Raw genomic sequence first — 21933 nt, 5'->3', positions numbered from 1 at the left:
CCTATTCTCAGCCCAGAATAGTCCCTGTACAATCAAAACATCAACATACAGACTGAGGAGAGGGTTCGAGGCAGACACAGACACTGACACAGAGGCACGTAAGAGATGATTGAGCAGGATTATTCCTTGAGTTGACGTTTCATTTTTTAGGAAAATTCTGCAGACTCTACCTTTAATAATTATGACTTTTAACACTTATATCCATATAAATGCTGCACTGCTACACCAGTGTGGTCCATGACTTAAATGGCATATTGCAGGTTAAAGAAAACTGTTCAGAAAATGATAAGAAAATAACTTAAAAACAATATCCTGAAAGAATTTTTAAATTAATAAACCACATGGTCTCCTGGAGACATTTTAGTATGGGTTTTTGTACTTCAGCATTAAAAATATAGCATTTAAACGCAATGTCACAGTTGCTTCTGCCCCTGTTTAACATTAATAAACATGAATCAAAATATCACTCCTGTCAATGAAGAGGAAGATAATAACTATTTCTATACATACGATGGTTCTCGGCCCCTGTATCCCACCCTAAACTACATCCATAGACGTCATAAAATAGACTCTATCGTATCAAGTTTTCCTGTGGAAAAACAGGCACCACAGACAACTGCCTTTTTTGTGACCAATGCAGAAATAAAGTCTTGTCTTGTCAGCTGCACAAAATGAATCAGGGCACGAAAGCTAACTCACCAAGTCTGAAAAAGTGGACTCGATGTCCTGTTAAGGAAGTATTTCTGCATCCATCCATTCAAGCACATTTGAATCATCTTAATGAAAGGTCAAATTTAAATGATGCTTTGGAAAAAACACAAACCTGACCCAAAATGTGCAAGCTAAAGGCTAATTAGCCTTTAGCTCAGGCTGTATCACTCTCCTGTTAAGCTGTCTTATGCTCGTCTGTCATTTTTCTGTCTGACAGTTAGGCTCCTGTGTCCACCATCACTACAAAATTAATCACAGAAATCAGCAGATTTCAGCAGAGAAAAATACAGATCTCTGTGTTTTATCTCTTCTCACTACCAAACTTCATCAGCCAGTGTGGTGAGACCTAGACGAGAACCAATCCAGTCCTGGTCGACCCACTCAGGAAGCTAAGAAGTAGCAATTTAATACAACCTGTAACCAGCAATATTTGGTACTGATAATCTCATTTTAAAGTGTGGATTACTATCAGGTATATATCTTGATGGGAGACTCTTTCAAGATCACTCAGAAACTCCTTGCAGCCTCCTTAAGTGTTTTTTTTTTGTATCAATCATCTTCAGTTTGGTCAACACCACTTGCACTGAGCTCCCTGTGTCATTTATCCTCACTTGGTGTTTTCTGTGGTATTTACCTCCCCTTTTTCTTGTTCTTTTCTTTATTTTCTCTCCACAAATCTAAAGTGTCATGCTCTTGATTAAAAAAAAAAAAAAAAAAAAAAAAAAAAAAAGGAAAATATGACTAAAATATCTATAATGCTGTTTATTGAAAATAGAAACTATCGTTATTGCCAGAGAGTCAGACAGGCATAGATGAAATGTTTTTTAAGATTTTGTGGGTGGGATGTTAGCTGGATATCAGACAGGATCAAAATCTTAGTCTGTCAGGTATCTGTCCTTTCTTAACACTGTTGTTTAATTCTTATTATGATGAATTTAAAAGAAATGATGGCAAAGCATTAGAGCATGTCCTCTGATATTCACAATGTGTCACTTTTTGCTAAAGCTACGGAATAACCCTTTTTTAGTTGGAGAGATATGTTACTTAGAGCAGAGAGCGGCCCCACTGGAGATGTGACAGATTTGATTTATTTCTATTTCTCATTGCAGAGCTCCTGCCAGTCAGATTGTATGAGCAGCAGATCCCTGACTGGGTCAGATCTGACTGGATTAGCTGCTTCCTGCCTTGACACAATAGAGTCCACCAGGAAACCAGATCAAACCACACACACGAGTATACATGTGCAGACTGTGCATATCATAACATGTGCGTGCGTGTATTTGTGTGTGTGCATGCAGGGAGCAAAGAGCCAGGCTAAAGGGCCGAAAGCCAACAAAGAACAAGAAGAGAGAAGCAGCAGGAAGCTGACTAGTCACTTTATCCCTCTCGCTCTCACTCTCCCTCTGCTTGGGCAGACGGAGGGATCAAGGGAGAAAGTTAAAATCAAAGGTTGAACCAGGGATTAGCCCTCAGCGGAGAGGGTTGGAGGACCAGGATGATTTTCAATGCTCAGATTAGATTGTCTGTCTCCTCCATGCTCTGTTTTCCTGAGCAAACTTCACAGAAATTTGACTCGTAGTTCTAAAACTATACATCTCACAGCTTCCATACATGCTGAGCTGAATATATTTTGTCGTCATTAATTTTTCAATGCAATGGTTTTCAGTGTGACTTATTTTGAGTCTGTAACATTAAAGTCTTTACAAATCAGTCAGCAGCTGGTATTTTATGTCAGTAGTACAATTCTGTTGGCTGGAAAACTCAGAAAATTCACAGGCCCAACTTACAGTAAACCCACCACATTATCATTGTTATTGCCAAGACTGCTTGAATTGTTGCCTTGGATTTTTTCAACTCTTTCAAAGTTAACATGGTCAAAAGTCAATCAGATAGCTTGAACACACTGTGAGAAAAACAGTTTTTCATTAATTTGGAAACCTCCTGTACCCACTAGACTCAGTCAAACTGTAAATGAAGGTCATAAATAAATCAAAATCAAGGTAACTTGGGAGAAACTTCTGCATGAAACTCCTGAATTAGTTGTCAGTTCATTTTATACATAACAAGACAGGTTTTTATCCGTTTCAAGCACCAAATATACGAGTTCAACAGAAATACAAAATTCATGCCAGCTTCTGGAGGTTTGAAGTTTTATGAAATTTACAGAGACAAGCTTACTCATATCTGTAAATAAATACACTTCCAGGACTCTTGAAAAGTGACATATAAACAAAGATTTCTAAAAACCCTCAAGGATTTTTGCGGCGGTGAGGAGACTGTCCAGAACAAGGCAAGAAACAAGCATTGATGATTCAATGGAGCTGGTCAGGTTTAAACAAGTCATCACAACAGATTTCAGTTGAATTAATTTCTGACTACTTTGTGAAAGGGAAGTCTGATTTAAGGCTTCACACGAGAAATGGGGGCGGTGGGGCATCTCAATCAGAATAATAATAAAAAAATAGAAGATAATCATTGAGTTATTCTTTTTCAATCTCCTTCTCCTGACAGGTATCTCAGATTCTCTGCAGGGCTCAGGTCAGATGAGCTGGCCGACCAGTCAAGCAGAGTAATAAACATCAAGTTCAGTAAATGCCTTGATACAACGTTTGACTCTGTGGGCAGTGTTTCCATAAAGCTTATCAGCAGATGAAAGCATGCTGGTCTGGACTCTCCTGCCTTGACTCTGTTTCTACTGCTGGACTTGATAAAACCCAGGAGACCAACACCAGCTGATGACATGTCACTCCCGACAAAAACAGACTGCAGAAACTTCACACTGGACCTCAATCACACTGGAGGAGGCTCTCCTCTCGGGGGGGTAGAGCATATGCAGTGGGGGCACCAAAACTGTGGAACAGCCTACCTATCCAGGTTAGAGCTGCACAGTCAACTGAGCACTTTAAAACATTTGGCGTTCAATCCCAACTAAATGAGTAATCTTGTTTCTTTTAATTATCTCTTTTTTTATCTCTCTTTTTATCTCTTTTTATCTTATTATCTTTGGATCTTTTATCCCTTACATTTTATTCCCTTTTCTATCTTTTACTCTACTTTTATTGTTTTTATCCTTATCTTATTCTATTTCTGTTTTTATGTATATTTAAATGTTTGACTCCTTGATACAAAGTGTATGAGAGATTGTTTTGCACCCCTGTAAAGCACTTTGGTCAACCGAGGTTGTTTTTAAACATGCTCTATAAATAAACTTTGACTTGAATTGGATTCTGAGCCTCGAAAGTCTTTATCCAGGTTCTCGGACCTTGATTTCCATATGAAATTCAAAATTGGTTTTCATCTGAGAAAAGGACTTTGGATCACAGAGTGACAGAAAAGTTGTTCCTCTCCTTAGGCCAGGTGGCTTAATATTTGGATGTGACAGCAGTAGCCTTTTTCCTGGGTGTAGAAAATGTCTGTGTGAGATGGCTCTTGTACTTTGACACCTTTCCCCTCTCTGATCAACTTTCCATGAGTATGCTTGGATACAGCAGCCTTTCTAACATTGACCTTCTGTGGCTTTACCTTCTTTGTGAAGGGTGTAGACAGTCATCCACTGGACACCCGACACATCAGCAGTGTTCTTCATGATCATGGTTTCATGCACAGTACTGGACCAAGAGATGAACATTGATACTAGAAAATCATTTCACATTTTCGTGTCTTTGTGATGCTAAAAGTCAGAGTCTTTAGGGGTCACATTTTCTCTTTCTCATACTGTGTATAAAGTTGGGGGATTACATCTCTGACCTTTTCTCTGGATTTATATTTTTCTTTCTTCTCTGATATTTCTACTTTTCTTTTTTGTCTTAAATGAAAGATACACTCATCTGTTTATTTATTTATTCCATTTTTCATCTCAGCAAAGGATCTTTGAAGGCTTTGGATACATCGTAACCCAGTGAGTGTTTGTTTTTATTGCATATTGTATTATAATTTCTTGGGGCTGCACATTAGTTAAAAGTAGAGTTTCCATCGTATTTGTTATGTATGCATGCTCTGCAGCCCTGACAAAGTGGGAGATGTAAGTGCGTCACGCTGTGTAGAGATGCCATCACATAAATGATTTCAATCTGTGGATAAACAGGGGTACGCATGATTGTACTGCAACAGAATCTCTCTGTCTGCTGATCCGTGTGAGAACGCTTGTCCCTCAGCATATGCATATATAAGCCTACTATGCACTTTCAATTACAACACTGTTCCTGTTCTTTCTCTGTCCCACGCACACACACATACACACACAGGGACACTGAAAAGGCAGAGTCCCTTTTTCCCTGTTATGCAAATAACATCAGCCCTTAAAACGGTTTGAGTGAGAATTAAACGTGAATTAAATGAGGCTTGGTTCTTTTCTCTCCATTCAATCTGAATAAGGCAAAGTCCCGTCACCATGGGAGATCCCCACGCCGTTGCCATGCCTGTTATGGGATTGACAAGACGAGAAGTGACATAAATACCGTGGCCGGCGTTCAATCCAATTATGTGGCGTGGCCCGCTTCAATACCTGCTAGCCATGCAGTGCTGCGCTGGCGTCCCTGTATTCAGCCTGCCTCAGGAATAAGAGTGCTCGTATTCATCCTCCAGCTCAGTGCTAACCTTGGTCTCTTCACCTCGACTGGCTCTGAGACTCTGCCCTCAACCCTACGCTCAACCCATCAGTCTGGCTTAACACAGGCCTTTGGACAAGGTGCTTCCCCAGGCTCCCTAAAACCCCTCGGGCTGAAACAAGATCCCCTCTCAACCATCAAAAAGCCCCAATATGGCACTGGAAATGAATAGCTGTTGACATGCACACATTATTCAAACCAGAGAACGCTGTAGGAAAAATTCAGTGTTGTTTCTGATGAATCAGCAAAATGCTTTTCAGACCAGGGGCAGTCCTTATTATATAATCATGTCTCCAACCAGATGAAGAAAACTATTTCATATTTGATCCTTGGCAACACTTTGACACATTTTAAAAAAATATATATATTTCAGGATTGCAGCTGAGAGGCAAACTGTGATAGCTGCAAAGTGTTCCTTTTACCTCCATCAACAGTGCTTTTTTTGCTACTAGCACACTAAGAGTTTCTCTCAAGCTTTTGCTGTAAATATAGATAATTGAAAAACACAAGACTGTGGTGTTTTGTTTATCCTGCCTAATGTATTACTGGAGGCAGGTGGAGAGGAAAGTAGTTCCGGTAACGCTCGGAGGGTTGTGAAGTGGCTGTAGAGAAGCTTAAGTTGTGTGTATGCTGTTGTAGAAATAGAAATATACAGAAGTAAACTAATAGTATATGAAGCTCAACTGTAGTGTTTAATGAGCACCAAACACAGCAAAGACTACACAATAACCTTAACAAACTAACAGTGGTAGACCAGCAACTCCTAGTTTCTCTGAGTTGAAATAATTGTGGCTTTAAAATTTCTCATTGAAGGTATCTTTCCTTTCCTATGATCAAGGCAGCAGCAGATTAGAAACTCTCATGTTCTGCAAGGCCATTTTACTTCTGCTGCTTGTCAAATGGTTAATTCTGAGCCTGTCAGTGGCAAAATCAAGATCTTACAGTGGAATGGCTCTGAAACATAGACTGTGAAAAAAATGGATGTGAGATCTCCTCAAAAACTGCTCCCCCTGATGGCTGGCTGCAGTATAGGTTAAAAAATCCAGCTTTCCAGCCATTCCAGATGGGCTGTGGTCAAACTTTAAAGAATTAATATTCCTCATAGAAAAGTTTCTCACATCCGATTGTTGTGGTGATTTGAAGATATTATTTGGCTGTCTTGAATTCAAGTCCTCTTTTTTTGGAAAAGTTTCATTTTATTAGTTATATGAGGTTAAAAACGAGGCTTTACGTAACGTTTGACAGCTGCCGTTCTCGTGTATTTTTTTCAGGGATTGTAAAATATGTCGGGAGGTAGAGACAAGAAGTGATTAGACACTCGAAAGAAAAAATATATATATTATTTTTGTCACCCAGCTCCACTCAGATTCTCCCAGAATCCCTCATCGTCTCTACTGCGCAGACTCTGGCTGCACAACTACTTCAATGGCTGTGCCTGTGACGGAGGAATATTGGCTTCAAAACCGTACAATGATAAATGGCGGAGCCACGCTGTCCACTCTATATACAGTCTATGCTCTGAAATTGTAAGTTTAACAGCCCAGTAACTGTTTTCAAATGAATTGAAAAGGCTGGCTACAGCATCCTAAAGACTGCAAGAGAGGAAGAGCTTTGGGTTAATAATGCTTGAAACTCCTGGTCAACAAACAAATGTATTGTTTCCTCTGGTCCTGAGACAGGACTTTATTCATTGCATGATTTAAAAGCACAAGAAAAAAAAAAACAGCACTAAAGTGAAGCAACAGGTTGCTGTGAGCACTACGTCACTTTCTCTTTCTGCACTCCAGTAACAAAAGTGACAAAAATATAAACTGGACCTGACAACCACATCAGTCCCCCTCCCCTCTTCCTCAGCATTGCTTGGCTTGTGTTTGGGCCCCAGAGCTCATTTTAACCACAGGCATTTACAAGCTCCCCTCTTAACAACCTGCCAGGTGCTTTAAGCCTCCTGCTGAAGGGCTGCAGAACGTTATGAGACTCCAATAAGATTAGAGCAGAATGGGCCGTGAATGGAAGAATGGAAGCTTTTATAATGGGAAAGATTGTTAGCACAGCAATGTGTCGCTCTGAGCTCCCATGACCAATCTACAACTAATGAGCATTCAGTGAGCGTGCTCTATGTCACAAGTGTCCTGATGGGGACACCGAGGCGAGCAATTTCTCATATTTGTCAGCAGCACAGGCTAATCGCTTCGGTCAAGTTTTACTTTTATTGTATGAACTCAATAAACGAGGGACGCTCTCACGTTCTCACAGTGTTTGATGAAAATTCATGGGGCTGCTCACTGGCAGGTTGCTGTTTTACCATGAGATTTTCATTGAGACAGAAAGGCCTCCCTATGATTTGATTTAAAGAAAATCAAAATAAATAATCCTTTTGCTTTAGCTCAATTTTCAATTTCCAACAGCTGTTATTCCAAATAAAGAAGGAAATTCTTAAGCAATGAATCCATTTTTTCCTTTTTTTAGCAAACAGCATTCAATATTAAAGAAAGCAATGGATGGAAATAAAACCATGAATCTTCTGCCATGCAACAATTGTGAAGCTATTTTTTGAGCTAAATGCTAGCATGAGCGTGCTACCTAGGCTGTCATGATCTATGGACATGATACAGTTATATTATGGCTGTTTACAAAATAACAAATGAAAAATTCAGGTCCACATCTCTTCCACAGAGGTGGAGATTTGATTAAGTACGTAGAAATCTGTACAAAAATAACCAGCACCATTATGTCTGCAGTCAGTTATCAGTGACTCTGGTCCAACCATACATCCAAACTCTCTTCATTCAAGTTAAGAATTTAAAACTGGATCAAGACAATTTCAGAGCAAACAGTAGCACTCAGGTCTCTGGTTCGGCTTCGTGGTCAAAATCATGCACCCCATGTAGAGAGACTTAAGTCCTGTAAAAGTCAGTGACTGACCTGTCCTTAACTGTATGTCTAGTTTTCTCCTCAACTCATTGCCATACATGATAAAGCATTCAAATAAATAAATAAATAAATAAAAGAACAGAGCAGACTTTTGACCTCGTGAGATCATGGTGGTGTCAGAAAAAAAAAAAGATGATGACCAAAGAGATATTTCTGCCAAAGATTGCGACAAACTATCACACATTTTTAGACGATCAGGGACTCATCAGAATCAAAGGACTGCATTGAGGAAGACACACACACACACACACACACACACACACACACACATACACACACACACACACGTACAGTCTCTCTCCCAGACAATGAGGAGCTTTATCCCTGAGCCTGCTCTCCCTCTCCCTCTACAGAGCGAGGTGATGTTTAATGGAAAACTAATATGGCTTTAATGCTTGTCGCCGCACTTCGACACTGAAGGCCTCACTAATCCACTCTGTTCCACACCGCTGAAAACAGATGCCCGGGCCGAGGGACACTGAGAGAGAGAGAGAAAACAGAGGAGAGAGGAGAGATACTGTTGATGAATGATTCACTCAGAAACGTATTGGATCAGAACACGGCAGCTCCATAATAAAACATTTTTACCATAAACTTGAATCAGAGCTGAGTTAAAGAAATAGTTACCAGAGCCACAAAGGGCGGGACATCTGATAGTAACACTGCCAACAACAGTGGCTGCTGATAACATGTTAAAGTTGTAAAATTATAGCTTTTTTAAAAAATAAAAATTTAGTCAAGAAAAGCTCATTTGAAGAATAAAAATGTTTAACAACAGACTCAGTTGTCAATTCATAGTGAGTGAAATGCACAATGTAAACAAGAAGAAGCTCTTTTCTCTTCTTGCAAAAAATGCATTATGTCCAACTCACAGATTGTATAAAACATGGATGTAGTCTCCCTGACATCAACCGTCTGTGTCTGAAACGGAAATGAAGCACATTGGTTATTGCGGCCATATTGGTAGTGGCAAGGGCAACGCGTACCGCCATAGGGCACCTGTCAGTCATGTGACTCCATTAGCGACTCACACAGGAGATGTTTTTTGAACCAGGCTGTAAATATGTTAATTTCTGCTCTGAAAACAGCTTCTTTTGGCTTGGTGTGTGTGTGTGTGACTTTTGGTACTACCAGAGCCAGCCTCATGTGGACACTCGAAACAGCAGATTTTAGCACTTCCGCATTGTTTCATATTCTAAGACCAGAGGTTGCAACAAGATGTGCGCTGTGTCACTATAGTTTTCTAGGGTAGCCCGTAGGTTTCAGATGATTTGCAGAACACAAATGCAAAAGCAAAGACAGGAATGCAAAAGCAACAGCTCAAATGAAAATGGCACAACACACTGGAACAGCCACAACAGAAGTTAAAAGACGTTAGTTATCCCAACAAACACAGAAAAGCTGTGTTTCGGCTTTCTAAATACAGCTTTGTAGGGGTCTCACCTTGTTATATCCTTTATCGTACCTATATTTTTTTACATTTCTGGTAATACGTCATCTTATATTTCGCTTTATGAATCAGTCATGTCATAACATCAGCATTAGCATTATAGTTATATATGTATATGTATTAGCATTATTGGCTGACACCTGCCAGCTGCTATAGTTTCCTGTGCTCAAACATCAAAGAACAAAACAGGTAAAAGTATGTAGCATAGAAATCACACTGTCGAACTTTCTGTGTATTACTACAGAGCAATGCAGACAATTCAGCTCAGATCTTTCAGCGCTCAAGACATCAATGGTGGCAACTTTGGTAAAGCTGCGTCGGTGAGTCAGCACAGAGGCATAAACCAGATTTACCCTGACTTCCCCCATAACTCTTCTCTAGCTCATCACACATCAAATGTAACTCCTCATTCCAACTTAGTTTGGCTAAAAAAGCAGGAGTTGAGCTGATTGAAATATCTGAACTGGATAAATTTCGGTCATCTTAACACTTAAAGCTCTGAGCATGTGCTGAAAAGCTATGCTGTAAATGCTGTGTCCCTGGAAAAGGATGCGTAACTTTTTCACACTTTTTTTACACCACATTCTTCTCTTATGTTCAAAGCTACTGATCTGACAAAACATCGCAATTTCATAAAGCTTTCCAATATATTTACATTAAGACAGAGAAAAGAAAGGTCTTTTGACATTTGCAGTGCTATAGGTTTTCAATGTGGTTTAAAGGTATTAAAATTGTGATGTAAATACTGTTCAATTATTACTACTTTAGCTATCTCTATAACCTGGCCTCATCAGACTGTGCCACGCTCTGTTTTAGGTAGTTTTTTGTTCACATCAGTGTTAGTTTGTTGACCTGGAGGCTTAGAGCTTTGTCATGAGTCTTAACTAGGTGTCACGTCCCAACAGACATAGTCTAGTTGTTTTCCCCTCTTTGTATGTGTAATCGATTTAAGCAGTGAGATGGGGAGGGTTTGTGTTGTCAGACTTCAAGAGGCTAATAGCTTTAAAATGAGTCTTAACTGGTGTTTAATTCACTAACAGCTGTTGTGCTGGTTAAGGATAGAGCAACAGGCCGGTCTGTCTGACAGACCAGGAGGAGAAATTAGTTCTGCTGATGCCCATATTCCCTCCCAGAGAGCCATCTGCTCCACTTCAATACAAAGGAGGGATTTTCTGAAGGAATAAAATGCTTTGAACGCAACAATTTCTCTCTCTCTCACTGAGTGGGCTTTCTGGTTAAGGTGTCGTATTTCCCGGCAGGACCGCCACTCAGTAAATCTGCAGCTCATTTAATGATTGGTTCCTTTTGTTAGAGAGAGGATCGTTTCATCAGGATGACCTCCAATGAGGAGTTCACAAGGAGTCAATCAGAACGAGATGCATTTAAATGCATATAGATCTGAGTAAGAGGACCATCAAAGCAGTGGATCTACTCAGTTATTGAATTTAATGAGAGGATGTCATACTGTTCAATATGACCTCATGGCTTTGTAGACCCCAGGAACAGAAAATTATACGTCTCCATGGTGAATGTGGATCCATATAAACAAATCAATGAAAATAAATCAGAAATGAATAAAAAAAAAAGGAATGGAAGAATAACTTATTTAAATATGCCTTTACTTTTTATTAAATCAGATAATTTTTTAGCATCATTCTTTTAAGGAATGGGACGCAGAATGTCAGATATATTCTCCCCTTTTAATTTAGAAATTTGTAATGGACTCTTGGATTCCTTGTGGTCAGTTTGAAGAAAAAGAAAATCACAATAACTGTCCTCTGAACAGCTCTCAAATGAGCTGTCACCTCTAAAAAAAAATGAAATAAAAAAACCCCTCATCCCTGGTGTAAGTCTAAGGATGTTTAGTGATGATGGAAAAAGAATTTAATGTCATCTGGAGTCATTGATACACTGAAATGTTGGTAAGTGACCAGAAAATACATCATTGTGTCTGTGAACACAGAAAGGAAGAAAAGCAGCACGTGCTCAAATACCATTAGTCACAGGTCTTACTGTGTATCTTCAGGGACTCTGATCCAGCACCCCTCAAGTCCCAGACCAGGTCTTCTTTTAGAGTCTTTGTTCATCGCTCTTCATCTATCCGAACACCAACAAAGCAGCTATCTGTTCTCTGTTTTCTGGAAAAGGTCAAAGGTGAAGAGCGTCGTAGAAGATAGATTTTAAAGCATCAGGTTAGCTGTTTGCCAATGAGCTTAGACACAATATTAAATATTTAAAGAGACAATTCGGAGGCAAATAAAGATTAAAATGATTTTGTTGCTTTAGTTTGTTAGCCTTCTACTTAAACAGACAGATTTTCATTTTTCCATTGATTTAGTTTCCAGCCAATTGCTAATGCTGTGTGACTGCTCCAGGAGAAATGGAGACACTTGCAACCTTCTTTTTTCCTTCAACAAGAAACATGCTGGACTGATGACACTCACACAGATCCCTCAACTGCTGCGTTACTTAAAAATAAGGATTCTTTGAGTCTAAATAAAGGTAACTTTTACCTTTGGATCATTATATGTATTTTTCCTATGAAGCGTCATGGTTTGCATGTAAAATCAAAGTGATGTCCTGGCACAAGTTATTTTGTCATTGCTGATATTTCACAATATGTACATGCTTCTTAGCATTTGTTTTCCTTTAGATTGTACCACTCTGTGTAAAAAGGGAAATTGCAATATTTGTTTTCTGCATATCGATTTAAGGAAACAAGAAAAAGAAATTCAAAGAAAACCTGGAAACTTGTTTTAATATTACCATCAAATGTAACTGATAAAAGATAGCATGTAACGCTTATGTGTTGCTTAACTATTTTTTTGTTTTTGTTTTTGTTTTGCTTTTTTTTTTAGAACCAACTTCTGATTGAAAAAATATATATAAAAAATATTATTATTATTATTTTTTATTATTGTTTTCAAAAATTCACGATGCTAAAGTTGCAACATTTACCTTGTCCAATTCAAATACTCCTTCATGATGACATCTTGGAAATTGGGGGATGCATGTAGAATAAATCAAGGTTCATCTGATACAAGTTGTGTCTGCATAGACTAAATATTATCTGAGTCACTGAAAGAAATGCAAACGACGTTGCAACCCCCACTATACTTTATAATAGCACCTTTACATTGAAACACTGAATATTTTTTATTTTTATGCTTTTTTTTTTTTTAAAGTTCATTCATTTATTGAACTTTCATCAATTTCTCCCTCATTCAAGTCATCAGGAGACTAGCAGACGCTCACCATGATCAAAGGCATCTGAACGGAGCCGACGTAAAGCTTCTCTCACTTCAATAATCCGTTTTGAGCGGAAAGTCATGGACGACAGACACTCATAGCCTTACTTAAAATATTACAACTGGTTCAAATGTGACTTTTTTTAATTTAATCATCAACTTGCACTCGTAGTAGACTATCAACTTTTTATGAGAATTCGAAATGTTAAATTTGATTCATCATCACATCCAAAAAAGTACTAATTAAAGTCGCTCCTAAAGCTCTGGTGCAAACTGAAGCTGCTCAGACAAACGTGGAGACCCGGATCAAAGAGCGGACTGTCAGCGGGCGCTCGGACGAGGTCGTTTCATGCTAAACCGGATCAGACCAAGCAGGCCAAGGTCAAATCAAATTAGACTCTGTGTGTACCCTTGATGGGTACTTTATTATTATTATTATTATTATTATTATTATTATTATTATTATTATTATTATTATTATCATTATTATTATCATCATTATTATTATCATCGTTATTTTTAGTTTTTTTTTTAAGTTTTTTTTTTAGTTTAAGCATACACAAAACCTCAATTTGTTCGCCTGGACAAATTGGGTTGATAGTAGCTTTAATAGTGCTCTGGGTAAATGAGAACTTGTCAGACCCCTTTCAGTTCAGTGTCTCTAGTAGAATTTACCTGAACAAACAAGGTAATCACTGATTATGGAGTTGTGGTAGGAGCAACAGAAAGTAGGCTAGGCCGCATGCGCCCCTTCTAGTTACAGAAGTTGTGTAAAATTGTCTTTTTCTTCCGCATGATCAGATCAGTGAAAAAGATGAGTCCAGTGGGCCAAGGGAATAGTCTCGTGTGTGACTGAGCTCCAATCACACATGAATGAGAGGACCGTTGGCCAATCCCCTCATCCTGAACTCTGTCTGGAAACAGCTTCACGCGGAGAAGCCTCGCGCTCTACTGATAGTTGAACTTGTGCGCGTGCACATGTCCAGAAGTGTGTGTTTGAGTGTAGGGGTGTATAAAACCTGTCCTGCAGGGCGCACAGAGCTCACAGTGAGTTTGTGTGCATTGAGTTCCTTTTTCGTTTTAGCTTGAAGTAAAATCCAGCGAACAGGAGAGGAGACTTCTCCAGCGATGATGTTTCCCTGCAGCGCTCTACCGCCTCCTCTCTGCCCGGCCTTAGTGCGTCCTGGGGCTCTCTCCTCGCCCCTGACCCGTTCTCTACCCTCGGGCTTCCTGGTTGAGGACCTTCTCCGGTTAAACCAGCCTGTCAGCTACATACACCGGGCTGTCTCGTGCAGAAGTCCTGGGGAGGTGTTCCCCCTCGGCCCCGGGCTGGGCGCCTCTCCTCGGGCAATGGGACCCGGCAGAGAGCGGTCAGTGCTCCAGAGCCCCAGCCAGCCGAGTCTCATCAGCCCCGGGTCTCAGCAGACCGCCTGTCCTGACACGGGATACCTCAAATTCGGTGTCAGTGCGATACTGGCCCCGTCCACACGAAGTGGTGAGTGGATTTATTGGAAAATGTGCCTATGTATTTTTTGTTATCTCAAGAGCTTTTGTTAATATATAGTTTTACACTGATTGGCAAATAACATTGTACCCTATTATTATTATTATTATTATTATTATTATTATTATTATTATTGATGTTGTTGCTATTATCAATTCAATCCATTATTATCTGAGGGTTATTTGACCATTATGTAGCACTTGTGTGGAAAAAAAAACAATATTTTTTTTGTGCTACTCAGGCCACAGTGTTCAGACCAAGTCGTTCCCTTTGCCTTTTTTTGATGGAAGTCTTCATCCCTTCATCAGAGCCTCTTACTTCACAGGTAAGTGGATTAAACACTGTGCCATATTCAGTAACATATATGGTCAGAGCTGTTGATTCACAGCTAAATAGCACAAATTGCTGTCAGAGAAAATGAATGCTCTTTCACCACATGCTCATCTAAAAATTATAGCATTTCTTGAAACACACAATTTACATCAACTTTAAACACAATTCTTTTTTTTCTTTTTTTTTAAGAAAAAAAATGATAGAAAACAATATAGAAAAATGTTTAGAGCTCAGTGGTTTTCAATTTCTTTAGGAAATATGTCTTTATAGTTAGTCAAATAACTTTACATGATTTATGCATTTATCCCTAACAGTCACAGTCTGTACCATAGCTGTAGACTTTTGAAATGTTGCAGGACAAAAAAAAATCAGGATCTCACTACGCATTTTTGGTCAGTGGTATGACATTTTTGTTTATTTACTAGCTCATATTTAAATGTAATGCCATATTTGACGCATAATTGCCCCCCCCCCCCCCCCCCCCCCAAAAAAAAAAAAAAAAAAGTAGGAATAAGAAATACGCTTTATCGAAAATATAAAACTCATCTTGCTACCATATTTGATTCTATGTCCTATGTGCATGATGTCACACATCAAATGATTTAAATTCAAACTGATGATTAATGCATCAGTTTTAGTTATTTACATGTATATGACTAATTCAGCTCATTTTTAACAGAGGTGGCCTCATGGTGTAAGTTGATCTGAGATTCTAGCGTCAGTGTTTTACAGAATTTTTCACTTGGAAAAACCAGCACACCAAACTTGGTACTAAATAATCAGGCTTCCTTTCATGAACCTCTGAAAGCCTTGAACTGTTTATCATGGCAGGCCCAATTTAAACATCTAAGCTAATTCCTGCACATACACATATTATCCAATACATTTGTATTCTTTTTGCACATCTTTTGAGCAACTCTTCATAACCATAAGAGTATGGAAACATCTGGGTATATATGGAAAAATAATATTAAAATTATTCTTACTTGTTTCCATGATGCCCAAAACTTGCAAATAGGATTCACAGATTTTCAACTAAGCAACTCCAACTAATATCCTTATAAAGTGTGGTGAGGATTGCATCTGTAAAACTTTGGTCACATAGAAGTTGTAGTTCTGTGAAACAGGAAGCACAGGATCATGCACATGGCTGAATTTCCTTCAAACACTGTTTTGGCTTTTTAATACACTTTTAATCCCAGTAGCTGTGAGCAGAATGTAGCTCCAGTCTGAATTCTGCTCTAATTTTTACCTAGACCCTAAAGTCATCCTCTCAGTTACAAAGATCTAGACAATAGTTTGTCTCAGTTAGACGAGTGACAACAAGACTCCATAGTTGTTGCAGGTCTCAAACTCAAGTTTTTATTTTTCATTTTCTGAAGTTAACCGTGAAAACACATTTCACCAGCTCGTGTAGACGCTGGGGTCTCCTTACGATGGGAATCCCTCCCGGTCAGCCTCTGAATCAGCTCTGCCAATTTGAAGGCCTATTTAGGCGGCGTACTGACTGCTGACATTAGCACCAGTTGTCCTAATCTACAAATTAGTCCAGTTCGTCACGCTCTCAACCTATTAGTGCCGTTTGTCATGGTCTAAATGTGAGGCGGGCATCTTCCCAGCTCGGGAACTCAGCGCCTCTTCACACCGCCTTCGTTTTCCCACCAAGCCCCTTCTGCCTGCCCACAAAGCTCCCAGCACCATGACCAAACGGAGCTGAAACCACACACACACACACACACACACACACACACACACACACACACACACACACACACACACACACACACACACACACATTCCATGAAAGTTTTACAAGGTCTCCTCTAAATCTACAATTAGGATCTGGATACAGTTTCATTTTAACTTCAAGCATAGCCTTCAGATCAACAAGTCAAACAGGAGCTGTTAAGGTGACCACATTTGTGTGTGTGTGTGTGTGTGTGTGTGTGTGTGTGTGTGTGTGTGTGTGTGTGTGTGTGTGTGTGTGTGTGTGTGTGTCAGAGCTCTCTGTGGCCTCTGAAGCTGAAGTGAAGACTCTCCAGCAGCTCTACATTATACTGACCTGTCTTTAATGGCTCTGTAATATACTGGCCTGTCGACGGCCTTTTCCACTCAATTCATTACAACACAATCACCTTTCTCTGTGCATTTGCAGCCCATACAATCCCTCTTCATGCTTCATTAGAGGCAGTGTGAGCGCTGCTTTGGAGAGCCCGTCTCATTAGCATAGGCTCTGTTTCCACTGGCCGACAAATTGGGCTTTTAAACACCAAATTTCAGGCAGAACAAGTATATTATGGGCGGCATCGGGGAGCCTGCGTGTGAGTGATGCTCTTCTGGGAATGCTCTAAAACATCAAAGTGGGCAAAGTTTCTCTGAATGAGGCTTTTTATAAATGAAAGATAAACTTTTTATCTTTTGATAAACTCCCTCCCCAACAGCTTTGATGCAAATACGAAAAACTCACATACACTTAGTCCAAAATTAAATACTCACAAAATACTCGCATCAGGTTTTTGGAAAGGAAATCTGCCAAAACATCAGATTCCACCTAGAAGACCTTGAGTCTCTAAGTGCAAATTTATGTGTATATATTCAGGAAAAGCTGTTTGAAATCTTCACTTTTAATACACAACAACATTGTTAAAAAGATATTTAGGCAGCTGATCATTCATCATCATTCAAAGAAGTACCTCAAACATGCAGTCTGTGTAACAACACACATGAGATAACTGTCTTGATTGCGCCACACACACACACACACACACACACACGCCATAAAGCTGATTTTTACAGCAAAATTTAACAAATATATCCTTGATTTAACAAAACACTTTGGGTCTGAGCACTCTGTTGCACACACTGTGCTGGAAGTGACTTATTTTCTAACACAAGTTCTTTGTGGAGTTGTTAAACTTCTGAGTTTTGCCCATATAAGGCTATGGCTGACTTGACTGACAGGTGGGCACCCTGTGGCTGTCTTCAAAGAGTCAAAAGGCCCACCCCCTTTACCTCAGCCAAACTCAAATCTAGGTTGACTTCAGTATTCCCAATATGGCCCCTGTCAACAACAGGCATCAAAATCCTCCATCAGAAACAAGTTGAGGATGTCACAGATATTAAATCCAAAAAAAAAACAAACCCAAAAAAGGAAATACTAAGGGTGTAATTTTTCAAATATGGACTGAGACAGTTTTGTAAATTCCATCACAGGATCACAGCAGGTAAAACATATTAGTGTGTTGACTTCAATTCAGTTCTTAGGTCCAAAATATCCTGAGATAAGATGTTTGTCTGGACATTAGGCAAAAACTGTTGCTTAGTTTTAAGTTTCTACTGTGTAAAAAGTAAAAGTACCGGTTTGACTCACCACACTGAAGTGTCCTGAGGTGATCTGTGTCGAGGCGGATTTTCTTCCTCCTGAGCTGCAGAACCGTCCGGAGTCTGACTCGGGGTCCAATACAAAAGGACATATCCTACACTCTGCCATTTTATTAGTGCTATCAATGCCTTATGGTGAAGTTTTGGCAAACAGCAAACTCGCTCGGTCTGCTCCATTCAATGTGGCGATTTTGTAAATACTGCCATGCTGCAAAAACCCCCCCCTGGCTCTACCCCCTCCGCCCCTCTGATAGAACTGACCAATCAGAGCACAAAGGGCTGTGACGTTGCGAGGTTACTGGAGGTCATTCTCCAAACGGAGCGTTTTAACAAGATCTTCAGAATGGCCTAAAATGAAGATATTGAGAACTCTATTGTAGGGGCAATGAAGGAACTAAATGACTTGTACTGAGGACAGAAATGCTTTACAGGCATCCTAGTCTGGCATAGTGAAAAGGAGAAACAAGCATGATATGTCCCCTTTAAAAACCTAACAAGTTAATTGCAGAATAAAAGATTATTCACCATCCATCACTTACTGACCTCATCATATGTTTGTCAAAATCAGTAGTCAAATCAGTGGCTTTTTGAAACCTTTTAAATATTCTAAATTTAACATGACTATGTTTTGTCCCTCCAGCCTCCTCCTCCTCTGTGATTCCTGTCCCGGGGACATTTTCCTGGCCTCTGGCCCCCAGAGGGAAGCCCAGGAGAGGCATGCTGCGGCGGGCTGTGTTCTCAGACCTCCAGAGGAAGGCGCTGGAGAGAACTTTCCAGAAGCAGAAATACATCAGCAAACCAGACAGGAAGAAACTCGCGAGCAAACTGGGACTGAAAGACTCCCAGGTACATGCCGAGCATTATTGTTACATATGGCTGTTTTTGCTTAAACTTTGCTTTTTGAATTAGTTGGCAGAGGAAAAATCAGCCTGTAACACGACTGCCAGCTGAAAATCTACTAAACACTTTGACAAACCAGTGAAACACGTGTAGAAAAAAGTCTCTATTTGAAAATAACTATTTTTTTAGCTGATCTGTGATTAACCGGAACAGCTGAGACCAGGCTCCCAGCGACTCCACGTACTGAAGTTTATTTTTTTCTTTCTGAAGGTGAAGATCTGGTTTCAGAACCGCAGGATGAAGTGGAGAAACTCCAAAGAGAGAGAGCTGCTGTCGACCGGAGGCTGTCGCCAACAGACCCTCCCCACCAAAACAAACCCCCACCCAGACCTCACTGACGTAGGCAGCACTTTCTGCCAGGGGCTGGACAGGACTGCACCCACAGGCCAAGCACTGAAGGACAGCCAGGAGACACATCGTCACCAACAACACCAGCAGCATCATCCTCATCATCACCATCCCTCCTCTCCATCAGAGTGGAGCAAACAGTCTGAGTCAGACAGTGAAGAAATCACCGTCTCATAAAGAAGTGGACGCTGTGGGTTTCGTGTAAATATCAGAAGCTCTTGAATCTTTAAACAGCTGTGTTGTCTCAGCACCATGTTTCTGTACAGTGTTGTTTATATGACTTTCACATGTAGTTCAGTGTATCTAGATTCAATAAAAGAGGTATACTGAGCTCTGTTAGATATTTCAAGATTGAAATGTTCAAAACATTAAATATAAAATAGTTTTTCATACATATTGTATTCTTTATATTTTCTAATAAATCTTGATATAATAATTTTGGAAATGTTACCCTCTCTTGGTGTTTTTTTTAAACATGTTGTCAAGGCCAGTGTACAAATAAAAGGGTTTAGAAAACATCAGCAATCAAACAAATTTTATTAAGAGAAAAAAAAGAACATCAGTCAAAAATAAATCAAATAAAGTAAAAAGAAAAAATGATGTTTACATAGACGTTTTTTTGTTGTTGTTGTTGTTTTTTTACCTAATAACTCATTATTAACTGTTTTCACAGAAGCCTCCTGTGTAACTTGGTGACAAGCTGTCACATATTTGGCTGACAGCTAAACAGTAGGGCTCTCTTCACCCAGAATCCTCTAGATCTGTTCCTCTTCAGGGAGATTAAAAAATCAGAGCATACATTTGTAAATTTGGGGAAAAACAAGTCTCTAATGTTTTCAAAATTTGGACAGGTGAAGAGGAAATGGATCTCAGTCTCTACCCGTCCTGTGTTACAAAGCCTACAGACTCTCTGAGATCTCTCTAACCACTGATTTAAACAAACTAACCAGTTTCACAACCAGTTTATGATCAGAGTCAGTATTTAGTGAGTGTGTCTCTTTAAGGCAGGGGTAGGCAACTTAGGGCACTGGTGCCATAGCTGGCACGTGAGGCTATTTCTGTTGGCACGCAGAGAATAATTACAATGAATGAGAGGACAAAATAAATAAATAAATAATAAAAAAGTATATTGTATTGTATTCTATTGAACACTTCTCAAGAAAATGAGCACATTATAAATATTCGTATGTAAAAATCAAACAAATAATGTTAAATAACAAATTTGAATCATGACATTACGAGTGCACGACTGTGACTTGCAAGTGTGTCCCCACAAATCTCTTGGGAGGTCAGTCTGTTAGCTCGCAATCGCATCCATTTAGTGGTGTTATCATGGCAAACAAACCAAGGTCCAATCCTTCTTTCCAACATAGTTGGACAAAGGGAGTGTGGGTTTATTGAAAGAGATTGACAGAGACTGGGCAATAAGCACCCTTAGCTGTGAAAGTGTGGTATGTCGGACATCAATTCTGCAGCTATGTTGGGGACCAAACACAAAAGAAGTGGTAGCATAGTATGCTAAACAGAGCATCACATTCAAAACTTTCTGTTAAAAACCAAGCAACAGAGGGAAGGTTTACCTTTTGTCACTGCGTAGCATTCACTGACAGGAAATACATAAAGGAGACTTTCCAATAGACTGCCGATGATTTTATGAAGGAGGTAAGTATTGGCACTTTGGGCATGAGTGTATTTTTAAGTGGCAAAGGTTGCTTAATCCTGCTTTAAGGGCTCTTTGACAACTGTTTACTCACCTGTATATTTAAATTCTCTCTTTAATAAGTTATATCATTCTAATTTGTTGGTTAATTGAGTTTCCAACTTCCACTGATGGTAATATTTTATTTTGGTCTAATTTCTGTAATTGGGGGTTGGTGATGACTTAGTTATTATTTTGAAAAACAGATCTTATTTCCTGTGGTGTGGTGTTTTCCTCTTGGCTCAGAGCTTGTGTGCTCAAACTCCATCAGGTGGTGCTATTTGGTTTCACTTAGCCCATTTGTTTGTCCTCGGGGCTGCTTTAATATATCAAGTTTGTCTTGGCCATCCCTAGATGGGGCAACATCTAAGGCAACAGTGCCTTAAAAAAATTGTGCCATGAGTCAAGCTTGATTGATGGACCAGATTTTGTTTCAATATGTAAAAGTGGATATGTTGTATAAAAGCAGTGATATACCAGACATGAATCTATAATATTTCATCTTTTTTTTTTGTTAAGATGAAAGGTGGCACAGCAGATTTAAGTTTCCACATGCAGAGCAGGCGCTCAGCCCCTTCCAGGAGAGGGCATCAGTGTTATTACAGTATTCTGTACCCTGCACTTATGAATGAATCATGTGATCTCACCAGTGTTTGTTGGGGAGAGCACAACAGCACAATGCAAATTCTGGGTACCGGAAAATGATTCGTAAATCAATCTAAAACATTTTTCTTCTCTGGGGTTTATGGAATAAATTCATAAACAGCTGCAACAGACCAGAGGCCAGAAGACCCTGCTCATGGATCAAAGTCATACAG

At 39.5% G+C, this 21933-nt stretch overlaps 1 protein-coding gene across 1 annotated transcript; it reads left to right on the top strand.

The window, feature by feature from the left end:
• Positions 1-13863: 13863 nt before the first annotated feature.
• On the top strand, positions 13864-19664 carry LOC141795961 (homeobox protein DBX1-B-like). The gene is made up of 4 exons (XM_074676774.1): positions 13864-14445; positions 14696-14779; positions 18809-19014; positions 19279-19664. Exons 1-4 carry the CDS (start codon positions 14079-14081, stop codon positions 19591-19593), a joined length of 972 nt encoding a protein of 323 aa, XP_074532875.1. The 5' UTR covers positions 13864-14078; the 3' UTR covers positions 19594-19664.
• The last annotated feature ends 2269 nt before the right edge of the window (positions 19665-21933 follow it).

The sequence above is a fragment of the Halichoeres trimaculatus genome, unplaced genomic scaffold, assembly GCF_033239565.1.
Source record: "Halichoeres trimaculatus isolate MK-OKI-2021-1 unplaced genomic scaffold, fHalTri1.1 fHalTri1_scaffold_10, whole genome shotgun sequence".
Taxonomy (NCBI): domain Eukaryota; kingdom Metazoa; phylum Chordata; class Actinopteri; order Labriformes; family Labridae; genus Halichoeres; species Halichoeres trimaculatus.
The sequence above is the reverse complement of the archived record's forward strand: the minus strand, read 5'-3'. Positions and strand labels throughout refer to the sequence as shown.